Genomic DNA, 14,640 nt, shown 5'->3' on the forward strand with positions numbered 1-14,640 from the left:
GAAAAGAAGATCTTGCCTCCACACAAGCCAACAATCTTCCCTTCTCATTTACTTCTAACCTCATAAGGTCGTTAGCCAGAGTGTGAACCTCTCTAGCCGATGGACGTCTAGAAACTTGCAAGTGAGCTAGACTTCCCATGCTCCCTGCCTTTCTACTTAAGACATCTGCCACAACATTAGCCTTTCCCGGATGATACAAGATAGTGATATCGTAGTCCTTCAGTAGTTCCATCCATCTCCTCTGTCTCAAATTCAAATATTTTTGAGTAAAGACATATTGTAGGCTACGATGATCCATGTATACTTCACACTTAACCCCATATAGGTAGTGTCTCCATTGCTTTAAGACAAACACTACCGCAGCCAATTCCAAATCATGGGTCGGATAATTACGTTCGTGCACCTTTAATTGCCTTGAAGCATAAGCAATTACGTTCTTCTCTTGCATTAGCACTGCACCCAACCCCGAATAGGATGCATCACAATAGACAATGAAATTCTTACCTTCCACTGGCAAGGTAAGGATTGGTGCGGTAGTCAACAAAGTCTTGAGCTTCTGAAAGCTTTCTTCACATTCATCCGACCATACAAATGGAACATTCTGCTTAGTCAAGTTCGTCAATTGGAAAGCAATGGAAGAGAACCCCTTGACAAATCGACGATAGTAGCTAGCTAAACCGACAAAGCTCCTTATTTATGACACATTAGTAGGTCTTACCCAATTCTTCACTGTCTCAATCTTAGAAGGATCCACCATCACCCCATCCTTAGAAACCACATGCCCCAAGAAGGACACTGCATCTAGCCAAAACTCACACTTGGAGAATTTGGCATAAAGCTTTTTCTCCCTCAACATTTCCAATACCATTCTCAAATGCTCTTCATGTTCCTTCTTGCTCTTTGAGTATACCAATATATATCATCAATAAACACGATCACAAATAGATCCAGATATGGCTTAAAAATCCCGTTCATCAAGCTCATGAAAGCAGTAGGGGCATTCGTAAGACCAAAAGACATTACTACAAATTCGTAATGCCCATACCTAGTTTGAAAAGCAGTCTTTGGCACATCCGTTGCCCGTATTTTCAATTGATGATAACCGGATCTCAAGTCAATCTTAGAGAAGACACAAGCACCTTGTAACTGATCGAACAAGTCATCAATGCGAGGAATGGGATACTTGTTCTTTATAGTTACCTTGTTCAACTGTCGGTAGTATATGCACATCCGAAAACTCCCATCCTTCTTCTTCACAAATAACACCGGAGCACCCCAAGGGGATGCACTTGGTCTAATGAAACCTTTACTTAACAACTCTTGAAGTTGGGCCTTTAACTCTCTTAACTCCGCGGGAGCCATTCTATAAGGGGGTATAGAAATGGGGCGAGTACCCGGTTCAATATCAATGCAGAAGTCAATATCTCTATCCGGTGGCATACCCGAAAGGTCTGCGGGAAACACATCTAAAAACTCACGAACTATCGAGACCGACTCAATTGGAGGTACTTGGGTAGTATCATCCTTGAGATGTGCCAAGAACGCTAAATAACCCTTACTAACCATTTTCTTAGCACGAAGAAAGGAGATGATACGAACCGGATTGGAAGTGTAGTCACCCTCCCACACTAACGGATCTGTCCCAAGCTTGGCTAATGTCACAGTTTTGGCATTACAATCCAAGATTGCAAAATTTGGAGAAAGCCAAGTCATACCCAGAATCACATCGAAGTCAACCATTTCTAAGATAACCAAGTCTACATAAGTGTTACTTCCCATAAAAGTCACAAGACAAGACCTATACACTTTTTCAACTATCACAGACTCACCCACCGGAGTAGAAACCCGAATAGGCATGTCAAGCAATTCACAATGTAAATTAAGACCATTAGCAAATGCGGAAGATACATATAAAAATGTAAAGCCAGGGTCAAATAATACAGAAGCCATACAATCACAAACCAAAAGATTACCTGTGATAACAACATCTGATGTCTCCGCTTCCGACCGCCCAGGGAAAGCGTAACAATGAGCCCTATCACCAGTCTGTCCGTGGCCTCTAACAGGTTGCGCTGCAGTAGTTCCCATTTGTCCGTCACCCTGGCTGTTTTTATGACCACCATTACCTCGGCCACCACGTCCTCCAGAATAACGGCCTCTACCATGACCACCTCTACCTCTAGCTATTGGGGGTCTATAACTCTATTTTGGACAATTCCTCCTAATATGTCTAGTCTCCCCACATCCATAACACTCTCTGGAGTCAAGCATAGGTCTCTCAGAGAAGTGTTGACCGTCTAAGGTGGACCCCCAACTACAGTCTGTAGTGAATACTGAATTGGTCGGACTGAGTAACCTCCTGAACCTTGTCCTCTAGAGTAAGAGCCATTAAAATCACCTCCCTTTCGAAACCTTTTTGATGTAGTTGCCATGGTGAAGTCATCTGGCTTCACTCCCTCTACCTCTATCATGAAGTCTACCACTTCTTGAAAAGATTTCGTTGTAGCCGCTACCTGTAAGGCTGAAATCCGCAACTCTGATCTCAACCCCTTCATAAAACGGTGAATCCGCTCTTGTGGACTGAAACATAGTTGGGTGGCATACCGGGATAATGCACGAAACTTAGCCTCATATGCAGTAACCGACATCCTACCTTGCTCTAGGCTCAAAAATTCATCTCTTTTCCTATCCCTCAAAGTTCGGGGGATATACTTCTCCATAAACAAGCTAGAGAATGATGTCCAAGTCATAGGTGGTGCCTCTGTTGGTTGACACTCAACATGTGACCGCCACCACATTTTGGCGTTCCCTTGAAACTGATAAGTCACAAACTCAACACCAAACCGTTCTACTATACCCATCTTGTGTAGTAGCTCATGACAGTCAACCAGAAAATTGTAAGCATCCTCCGATTCAGCACCCTTGAAGACTGGAGGTTTCAATGTCAAGAACTTACTGAAAAGTTCATGCTGATCATTTGTCATTATAGGCCCTGTAGTCAGACGAGGAAACGTTCCTATTTCCAATGGAACATCCATGCGGGGAGCCACAGTAGCCGCATGTTGTACCTCCGGAACCTGAGGTGCTGGTGCAGAAAACACTGGAGGTGTCTGGCCCTGATCAGATAACCCGCTAGGATAAGAAACAACCTGATTGATCATCTCTGGGTAGGTTGGGGTGGCAATCCCTCATTCTGTACTTATTCATTCTCCCCTTCCTCACCTTCTCTTAACACTTCCTCAGTCGGTGGAGGAGTCACCGCCCTAGTATCAGGTGGGCTAGGTGCTTGTCCTCTTCCTCTGGAGGACGTCCTCCCACGACCTCTACCACGGCCTCTTGCCGCTGCTCTTCCTCGAGCTACAGCCCCAGTGGCTGGCTCAGATGTTGATGTTGGCGGTTGTTGCTCTAGTTCTAACCATCCGTGAAATAGAGTGAAGATGGTCAGATACCAATTTGTATCACCTAGATACCAATTGGATCCAAGTAATAGCACGGAAGAAAGAAAGAAAGAATGGAATTTTCCTAAAGTCTTATAGCGTCTCAAAGAAAAGTAAAGGCGTCCCCCTACCGTTCCTTAAGACTCTACTAGACTCGTTCTTGTGTGATGAGACCAACGAACCTAATGCTCTGTAACCAAGTTTGTCACGACCCAAATCGGGCCGCGACTGGCACCCTCACTTACCCTCTTATGTGAGCGAACCAACCAATCTAACCCCAATTGTTTACCAATAATAACAGAAAATAATGCGGAAGACTTAAACTCATTAATAAAAACCAATTCAATAACTTCTAAAAAACTCAACAACTATTATTATCCCCAAAGCTTCGCTTTCTTCTTCGTTCTTCTCTCTCAATCGATTCTCTTTCCCTCTCCTTGTTCTTTTCTTTTTCTTATTCAAACCCTCTTTCTTTTACCCTAATTAGCATATAATTAAGTATAAAAGATGGTGAATTAACCCATTAATCAATTCAAGGTTATCTCTTTTAACCCTCAAGTAGTTAAATTATTAACATTAACCCACTAAATTTATAATTATAGCAGGAATAGTCCAAAACGTCCCTTAAAACATTTAAAGAAATCCGACCTCGCCTGGGATTACACAGCCTGTGACGGGCCGTCGTGCCTACGACCAGAGACTCACTTTTTATTTAAGACTCTGTGACGACCCGTCATGCCTGTGACGGTCCGTCCTGCACTTTCGTCACGAAGTTCAGAGAGTCGATTTCAGTACCCAAATTTCAGAATTTCTAAGTGTTTTGAAACGAGACCCCTCGACGGTCCGTCGTGCCCATGACGGTCCGTCGTGGGTTCCATCGTCTCAGCCTGTTTTTCCAGAATTAAAATCTGCTGCTCAAAACGACTAAACAGGTCGTTACAGACAATACAAGTGTGTGTATAAAATTTTGTGAGAATATCCCCTCTAAAAAAAGGCTTTAACTACATTATGAACATCAGTGGAGATAATATTCCAACAATTATGGTTAAACATCCCACTTAGCCCATCAAACCACGGAGAGCTATTGACATCAATTGAAAAATCTATGTCAGTAACTTCTTGTAAAGAAGGAATAACGTTTATCATATTGTTATCATCATCCGAGACACAACTTTCTATGCAATTAAAAGCACTGTAGTCACATGCGCTAGGTTCATGGGAAAACAAGTTCTGATAGAAGTTTATGACCCGTTCCACAATAGTTTCATTTCCTTCCAACTGATTATTATTCTTGTCTCGAATCCTTCTAATAGTCAAGCTCTTTCTTCTATCTTTGATAATGGCATGGAAATAGATAGTGTTGGCATCCCCTTATTGAAACACTTAACTCTAGCTTTCTGGCTCAAGATAGAATTTTAAATTTTGAGATATCTTATGAATTCAACTTTGCGTTTGGAGAGTTCACACCTATTTTCAAGAGTATTATTAGTGAGGCAAGTATCCTCTAGTTCCCTAATCAAGGTCTCCAATCTTTTAGGCTCTTCATAAATATCTCCAGAGGTGTTTCTAGACTAGGTACTAAGAGTTTTTGTAGTGTTTCTGATCTTTTGTTGAGGAATGTATAGAGGGATACTGTGGATATGAACATCCCAACTATTATGCATAGTATTTTGGAAGTCTAGATTTTCAGTCTAAAAATTAAGGAACTTGAAGTGCTTGATGCCTCGAATGTTTTCATGGAGGATATTTAATAAAAAAGGGGCATGATCGGAGCAAGATCTGGATAAATGAGTAACTGAGGTAGTGTTGTATCAAACCAACTGATGCTAAATCCTAGTCTATCAAGGTCTTTTCCTGATGGTGTTTGGAAGATCTCTATTGTCACACCATGTCACTTTGGAACATGTGAATCCAGCATCCTGCAGACCGCATTCATTCAGGCATTCAATAAAATCAATACTATCTCTCAATCTATCTATCTCTCCAATTCTTTCTTCTCTATTGATGATCACATGGAAGTGGCCAATAACTCCCAGGGGTCTTGGAGATTCGCAGCCATGGTTCTTAAGTATGTCCATAATTCCTTTCTCAAATCCTCTGAGCATTTAACATATACAACAATGAGAATGAAATAAAGACAACTATTATGACTTACTTTGATGTGGACATGTTGTTTTTGGTCTTAAAGAATAATAACGTTGATGTCATTGGTTCAGAAAAACCAAATTTTTTTGGAGCAATTGTAAAAAGCATGGTGCATTTCAAGCTTTCTTTTGAATTTATCCATTTTCCACTATCTACCATAGGTTTGTGTAGGCAGATGCTAGGAAAATGGTATTGATGTTTCAACATTTGGAGTCTCTCAAGATATCCTTTTGATCCTATATCTCTGATGTTAAAAGAAATTGTACTAACAATCATAAACTTTCGGGGTAGAATTTTATAAGTTGTGAGCCTCCTCCGAGAAATCTTTTGCTGTTTTGTTGTTGAGTTGACTATCTCCAATGTTTTGATGATTCCTCTGAGATAGATTGTTGAAGATGGCAATACTATGTTGCTCTTTTTTCCATGTCTTCATAAGGTCCTCTAGTTTGCTTAATCTATTTCAATTATTAGATTAACCATTTGATAATGATCTAGTTTGTAGATCATTATCTTGACACTTCATAAACATATCCTAATTGTGTCCTTCTCCAGTGTCATAGTCCATTTCTTGAGAATTATTCACCTAAAATGTTGTTATCTTATTGCTAGGGTCAAGTGGGTGTGGGTCCAGGGTTTGAACTAAATTTCTCACATCGACTTCTCCCAAATCAGCCTTTTGATCATTGAGATTTAGTGAGTGATCCGTCTTAGCAACGGTTAGTTGAGGCCATGTTTGCTCTGCTTCACTTTTCGATCCTTGTACAACTCCTTCCAAATTAACTCCTTTAGGGATGTGAACTTTGCCTTTGAACCTTTGTTATTTAGCCGGAATGTCTTTGAGGAGATTTGGTTCATTGATGTTAACATTTTCTTTGTTGCTTTGAATTTGATTTTCTATGTTCTCTAGATAAGGTTGTACTTATTTTCTAGCTTTCCTGACTCTTGAATTGTGATGGTTCCTTTCACTCTTCCTTTTTCCTTCCATTCATTTGTCGGTACTTTTCCCATCTTGTACTTCTGTTAACAAACAAACTGTTCTATTCGTTTTCTTGTTCATGATCCTTGTTTTTATTCTCAATGATTAAGTCCATCATCTCTTGTACATCAAGGTGATTGAACATGTTGTTCTCATGTTTGCTACTGGTAACGTCCAAAGATTTTTTCCCTCTATCTTGTTTAGTTGTAGGTTCATCCGGTTAGTCTCTTTCTCATTGTTTTTCCCTTTTCCTTTCTTATTTCCACTTGTTTCCAGTCCTCTTCTATTTCAATTGTACAAGCCTCTAGATCTTCTTGGCAATTCTTATCCATATGCATCTCTTTTAGCTGAAGCAACATTTGATAATCAGAACAAGTTTCAACTGTGACACCTTGATTTTGCATGGTCCATCAATTTTATGCTTGTTATTGTTGTTTTATTTTGGGATTCAACTTCTTTAATATTTGTTGTGTTGAGATTTTGTTTTGGTTGCTGATAAATTTGATGCACGATCTCACATTTCACTTTTGTATGTCCTTGGATTTTGCAATGTATGCAAAATTCAATGATACTTTCCTACTCAATCTTCTGATTAAATGCTTCCGTTTGTCATTCTGAGCTCTTTGTTGTCACTTGAATTTCAGTAATCAAAGGCTTCATAAGGTCTATTTCCACACTCATCTTGGCCATTGTAGGTCTCGTCTTTGATTGAGTTTCTTTGTCCATGACAATAGGGTATTCCAATTGGTTCCACAATTCTACACAGAGCTTCCCATTCATAGTAGTTGTCCATGACAATAGGGTGTTCCAATTGGTTCCACAATTCTACACAGAGCTTCCCATTCATAGTAGTGCCACTGGAGGTCTAGTAAATTGATCCACACTGAAGCTAAAGTCGTCTCTTTGTTTGGTCTGAAATTTGTCGTTCATCTTTGGATTTTTATCGAATGATCTCCACTTAACTGAATGAAGTTGCAGGAAGCTATAGTGTTGTAGTCTTCTTCACTTTTAGCATCAACGAAAACATATTTTTTCCCATCTTTTGCCCCAATTTTCACATGACCTTTGGTTGATACAATTTTGCAAAATCTGCCCTAATTTTATCAATTTGTGGGCGGTTTTGTTCGAATTTCCCCACCAGAGTCCATTTGCAAGTATCGACTAGGAGGTCGTATTCTTCCTTGGTAAAGTTGACAACAGATTTTCCATTAATTATTTCATATTTACTTGGTTGTAGTTTGATTCTTCCTTTGATGAAGTTATGGGATCGAAAACCCAAAGTGCTCTTATAGCTCGATTGCTTATCGGAGTAGGTATTTTATCCCTGGTTATTGGTACTCCTGTTGTTCTTGTTAAAGATTTGGGAGTTTATGGCTAGAGAGGGGAAATCGTTCGGGTCTGGTGGATCTGGGGTCTGGCAGTCTTTTGCCCAAGGCGGTCAAGGGAGAGTCTCATGTCTGAGCTTTCCTTTGACTAGCCGTTACTGGAGAAATCTTTTCCGTTGCTGTAAGAGAATGACTTTTGAGATGTAGACCTTATAACATTCAATTTCCCTATTTTAGGAGTGATGTCGTGCGGATTGAAGTGGGTATTTTTAAAATTAATTCGAAGTGGATTCATGTGGGGTAGGTTTGACGCGAGTTAAAAATGAATAAAAATATTATGCAAAACCGGGCGGAACAAATTAAAATTTTTACCTCATCCTGCTTCACCCCATTATCATACACAAAAATGCTCACTTTTCCTCATATGAACAAGCAATCAATGTATTATTAATTAGTGTTTTTGGCTCCCATTTCTTATAAAAAATTTTAAATGCAAAAATATTAACTAATTATTTTTAGACTAAAAAGTAATAAGTCTAATTTATTTTAACATTTTGTCCCCTAACTTTTGTTACTTTTTTGCTTATTTTTGTCCTTTTTTCAATAAAGGGTCAAAAATACCCTTCAACTTTGATTTATTCTTTAAATTTACCTTCGCCGTTAAAATAAAGTTAATTTTACCCCTTTCGTTACTAATTTTACCAAATTTACCCCTCATTAGACGAATTGACCCAAATTGATCGGATTTTTTTTAAAAAAACCTCATTCCTTATTTTAACCCAATAACCCGACTCCATTTAAAAAAACCTAACACATTTTCTTCTAAGGATTTTCTTCAAATACTCAGAATGGGATAATAAAGAAGTATTGAGGAACAATTGACAGAAGATGCTTAGAGGAACGTATTCCAGGTCATAGTAGTTGTTCATCCTTATCATGTCAAGCCTAATGGTCTCCAGGACTGCAACACGAATTAATCTGCCCCAAAGGAAGAGACACAAGGTTTGATACCACAAGTTCCAATGGCAATCAAGTAGATCGAAACAAAGAATGCTGCTTTCTGTGATGATGTTGGGTTGCAAGTACCATATTACAAAGCTTTATCCCTTTCACGGAAGCAGATACAGCAGTAGTGTCATTCCATACATAAACAAGTTAAGTTCATTAATTCCTTCGCAAAAATTAGTGTGATCGAGTATAATAACTCGTAATCAATAACTAAGTGTTATAGAAAGACAATTATCGAAGAAGATTTGTTCAATTTGATACCTTAACAACGATTAATATGAATTTTGAAGGAGAAACTAGGTTGTCTTTTCTTCAACTCATCAATCTGTTCTATGACTTAGCTTCTGAGGGAAAGAATGAAGGAAATTAGGGAGAATGGGTGGAGGAGATTTGGGATAATGGATCGGGTTATTTTAAAGGGCAACTTTCACATATAGCAAACAAAAAATTCATATTTATATGCTGTAGCAAAGTTTGCATAATTGCGCTCCATAGCAAACATAAAACTGTATAATTCGCTATACATATACAATTGTATAATTTGCTGGCCTAAATTGTATAATTAGCTGGCCTATTTCGCTGCATTTGTATAATTCGCTATCCTATTTCACTGCAATTGTATAATTCCCTGCCTATTTCGCTGCAATATTTTTATAAAATTTGCTTTGCATACAATTGAATCAAATTAAAATGTATGTATATTGCATAATTATAAGTGTATAGCAAGAAGATATATGTTTTTTAATCGCTTTGTACAAAAACAGAAACACAATATATACACTTCTGTTGTATAAAGCTAGAGAAAATTGTATTTCACTATAATTGTATAATTCGCAATTGTATAATTCGTTGGCCTTTTTCTCTGCAATATTTGTATAAAATTTGCGTTTGTCTACAATTGAATTGAAGTAAAATGTTTGTAAATTGTATAATTAAGTGTATAACACGAAGATATATGTTTTTGCATGTGTATATACAATTTTCTCTTGCTTTATACAAAACAGAAACAGAATTTATACACTTCTGTGTATAAAGCGAGAGAGGCGAGCAGAGGGAGAGTGGCGAGCGAGAATGGGAGAGTGGCGAGCGAGATTTTTGGGAGAGAGGCGCCTCACAAACTTTGGCTAACGTTTGCTATGGAGCACAATTAAATTAAACCCTAGCTACTCCATTTATTTTAGGTTATTAGTTTGCTATTATATATAATTTTCTCTATTTTAAATAGAGTCGGGTTATTAGGTTAAAATAAGGAATAAGTTTTTTTTATAAAATTTTTTGAGTCAATTTGAGTCAATCCGTCTAATGAGGGATAAATTTGGTGAAATTAGTAACTGAAGAGGTAAAATTAACTCCATTTTAACGGCGACGGTAAATTTAACCCTTTTCCCTGTTTTTATTTATTAGAGATATTGATTATTTCCTATACTCCCATTACATTCTTTTGTTTAAATTGTTTTTGTCTTGAGTCATGAACTACTTTATCCTTAAAAAGTTAATTTGTTTCCATATTTTTGTACCAATGCACTTCTTTTTTTCATAATTAATGACATATATTTATTTTACCAATTTTATTTCCCTTTCTCCAAGCAATACTTAATAAACCCCAATAGTAGTTATCATAAACCCTAAATCCCCAAAAATTCACACAAATCATTCAGATAAAAAGATGGATGCCATAGCTGCAGCTGAAGAGAGAATTATTACAGAAAGAATTAGGCAGAAAATCAACGAAGTTAATACAGCCGCACAAACACAACTCTCTGGTGTTCAAGATCATGTCCATTTTACTCTACAGGTTTTTCAACAATTTCTTCAAAATTATGAATAACCACAACTGTGTTTTATGCTATTTTTTTTTGTTTCATGGTGAAATTTGCAGCAAGCCTACTTCAAATGTGCCTATGAATGCTTTGATAGAAGGAAAAAACAAGAGGATATAGACAATTGTGTTGAGTATTGCAGTGTTCCTGTTCTTAAAGCTCAGAATTTTATTGAGAGTGAAATGGCCGATTTTCAGGTAAAAAAATGATTTTTTTTTTAAAAAAATGTAAAATTTGTGCCACACCATGAGTTGGAGTGTTTAGTTGCCAGTTGAGACTATCTTTGAGGTGTCTAGATGTGCAGTGTCAAAGACTCAAAGTTATTGTGCTTACATGCTTATATTTCCATGATTTATTTAAGATTTGGAATGAATGAAAATATATATTTATCATGAAAAATGTTTGTGATAAATTTGTGAAAAAAAAATGTTTGCAGGGGAAAATCAGTCTGTTTATTGTTTTCCTGTGTATAGTTAGGTGTAAAAATAGGTGAAAATGATTGATGTAGTAGTTTAGGCTATAAGGATAGTGTTTTGGAGATACTTTTTATTATTCAAGGTCGACAACAATATGGAAAAAGTGTTTGGATGAACGTAGAACAAGTTAGGGGAAGTACGTACTTGTTGTAGAAGAAATTCGAAGGAATGGGTTATGAAATAAAGGTCCATTTATATGATGGGGAAGAGTTGGATTCAGGAGTGTTTTCCATGGGGTAAATATCTTGTGGATCATTTTCTCTTGGTCAACTTGTTGTAAAAGTAGTTACATATGATAAATCAACAAAGTGAATGATAGGGTATAGGAATATTACTTTACTGACATTTTTAAATAATTAAGGTCGACAACAATGTCAATGTTATATCAAGTAAGAGTTATAGCATTTGTAAGGGAAGACGACTTCTCTTTCTGTTCATCTTGTTGGGCAATTATTTCCATTTTACCAGATAGATTGGAGTAAGTTCCGAATTTTGGTGCTATGTGTTTGATTGTTCCCTTTTTGTTTTGGTGGTGTATAGTAATTTGTGTTTAAACCTGTATTCCTTTAATGTATGTGAGGACTGATCAAGTCATATTAGGTTGTTCCGATATAAGTTTGTTCTCTCTCTTTTATTCCGAAGCAAAAAAAACCAAAAGATGGAAGAAAGAAAATAGTTAGTTGAAAGCTTTCGATTTTTTTTTTCAAGAGGAGGGTGAGAGGCTGGGAGCCGTTGTCGGAGATGCTTGGATAATTTGGGTGAATATAGTTATTTAGGGTTGTAGCTTGTAGATTCAGGATCCTGCATTACCGTGTAAGATTGTAGTCATCAATTTGAGGGTTGTTTTTATTTCTGCTTATAACTGAAACTTTTTTGAGGTGTGTTTGTTCTACAATGCATGGACACGGTCCTTTATTACTTCTTTTAGTAAGATTAGATTCCTCCATCTGCTCTTGTCATTTGAAAAGAATTGGGTTGCTTAGAAGTAATATCTTTTGGAGCACAAAGTGAAGGTTTCCTTGTCCTCTGCTGCAATAATAATTTTTATATAGTATTTACCCATCAATTTCTTATTAAACTTTTGGAGTTATTTAGTAGCTTTGACTTTCATTTTCAATCAGTATATATTAGAATATGTTTATCGTTCTATTTGTGGTCACTATTGGTCTTTTCTCCATTATTTTCTATATGCTTCACTTATCATTAGTTGACCTTCCCTTGAACCAGTCACAGAGCTCTCAACTGAGTTGTTTAGGTTCTGAAATTCCATCTCTAGTTGGGGCTTTCTATTCGAGAACTGGGGATCTATCGTAAACCACCTCTCTACATTTCAGCTTTATCTTAACTGATATCTGTAAGAGAAAGTTGCTGCAATAAAATGAAAAATAAACCAGAACTCAATAGCATATTGCCTCTGTAAAAAAACAACAACTCATTTCTCATTTTGATGATTTTCATGTCCTTTGGGATATTTAGGGGGTAATATTCACTTGCATTAGCATGATTGTTCTGGTTGAACTTACGACTTGTTCCTGAAGTTAACATTGCAAACGTGGGGTGGCTAGCCTTGTAAAAATGGGCTGGCTGATCCCATCCTTCTTTTGGCTTGTTCAAATTAACCCGTCCTTGGCCTAGATATTACTCCCCGTCGTGTATCCTCCTCATATCTCCACGGAAGAGGATGTGATCTTGTGTTTAATTGACGTTGGTGTCTAATTATCTAAAGTCGTTTGCTGAAAAGATTCAGCAGATTTATTGGTGTGATATTCTGCAGCCATTTGATCAAACGAATAATGGGTTTATTAATTCATCATTTGATCAAGCATTTCTTATTGTAATTTCTCGACTGCAGGAAAAGATGAACAGGTCACTAATGGTCTGCCAGGACAAGTTTGAGGCCGCTAAACTCCAGAAGAACAAAAGTGACGCCATGAAGGATATGGAATCATGCGTAGACCAGTCAATTCAAGATAGCATAAAGACATTACCACATCTGGTTGGCAAATTCAAGGTTTCCCTCGGCATTACTGAGTAGAGAAATTTAGCTCGCCATGTACACTTCTCATATTTAATTAGATTTAGCTAAGTAGATGCCAAATCCAGAAAGGCGAATTGATGGAAATCCATTCAGTTTTCTGAACCATAAAATTTCAACCTCATATCTTGCTTCTGGAAAATGTTATACTTGTACTGGTCAAAAAGCTCATGTTCAATTCAGAAATGTCAATTCTTTCTAAAGTTATTTCCTTTAAGATTAATTTTGATTGACCTGGTAGCCATTTTGTGGCTTGTATTATACTATTGTAGTGTAGACTGTCTTTGTTTAAAAAGAATGACTTAGTTTCCTTTTTACGAAAGGAATGACCATTTTCTATTTTTGGCAACACTTTAATTTTCACTTTTCATGTGGTATGTTTAAAGCCACAAGATTAAAGGACATTTTGATACATTTGATATTACTTTAATTTAAAACCACAAGATTGAAAAATATTTTTATTTCACTTTGTTTTAAGTTAAATTAGGTTATTTTTTTTAAACGGGGAGTAATATATATGGTAGGGTGCTCAAAATAGTCATGGACACAAAGGAATACATAAATCATGTATGTATATAACACCCATATACTATGTATAACATTATAACATTGGTATTTTTAGCATATATGCTCGTCACCACACATATATAAGGCATAATACATAACTGTGCCTAGGGGTGACAAATGGTTGGATTGGATCGAATTTGGATGGTTGAATATGAATTGAAAAACAAATGATTTGGATTACAATCCATCCAAATATAATATGCGGAAATATTTGATTTACCCCTTTCCACAGGCACCCCCACCCCCACTTTCCACCAACCAACCCTTAAAATTTCAAAAAAAAAAAAAATACCCGTCCCCCCCGGTACCCCCACCCCACCTTCCACCAACCTATCTCGAACTTTTTTTTATAAAAAATCTATTTTTTTCAAAAAAAATAAAAAGTTACCCCCTCCCCCGGACACCCCTGATGAATATACAAGTCATCATATTAGTGACAAGTATTAACCTAGCCGGAGAGTCCTAACTTTATTCTAACACAGAAGACTAAGGCCTCATTTGTTTGCACTTAATGGAGGTCTGAATCTTAATAATTTAGATTCAGCTCATTAATTGTGTTTGGTTTTCAGGTCTGAATCAGAATCATTCAGATTCAACTCATTAAGTTTATTTGTCTTATTTTTTTAAAACCTCTTAATGAGTCTGAAGAGGTCTGAACGAATCAGATCTGTAGGAGACTCTTAACAATATTCAGACTCATTTGATAAGCTATCAAATAATAAATTATAGCTTTTTTGCTTTGGGCATGCCTTTTTATCTCATAATTAAAAACTTTCTTTCTCACTTTTCACAATCAAACACCATCTTTTCCAATTGGTAAGTTTTCATAAATCCTTTTCAAGTATTTTTTT

General features: G+C 36.9%; 1 protein-coding gene across 1 annotated transcript; it reads left to right on the forward strand.

Annotated features, from left to right (window-relative positions):
- The first annotated feature begins 10,313 nt into the window (after positions 1 to 10,313).
- On the forward strand, positions 10,314 to 13,422 carry LOC101253707 (uncharacterized). The gene is made up of 3 exons (XM_004244713.5): positions 10,314 to 10,686; positions 10,771 to 10,908; positions 13,040 to 13,422. The coding sequence occupies exons 1-3, from the start codon at positions 10,558 to 10,560 to the stop codon at positions 13,220 to 13,222; spliced, it is 450 nt and encodes a 149-aa protein (XP_004244761.1). The 5' UTR covers positions 10,314 to 10,557; the 3' UTR covers positions 13,223 to 13,422.
- Positions 13,423 to 14,640: the final 1,218 nt, after the last annotated feature.

This window comes from Solanum lycopersicum, chromosome 8 (assembly GCF_036512215.1).
Source record: "Solanum lycopersicum chromosome 8, SLM_r2.1".
NCBI classification, from domain to species: domain Eukaryota; kingdom Viridiplantae; phylum Streptophyta; class Magnoliopsida; order Solanales; family Solanaceae; genus Solanum; species Solanum lycopersicum.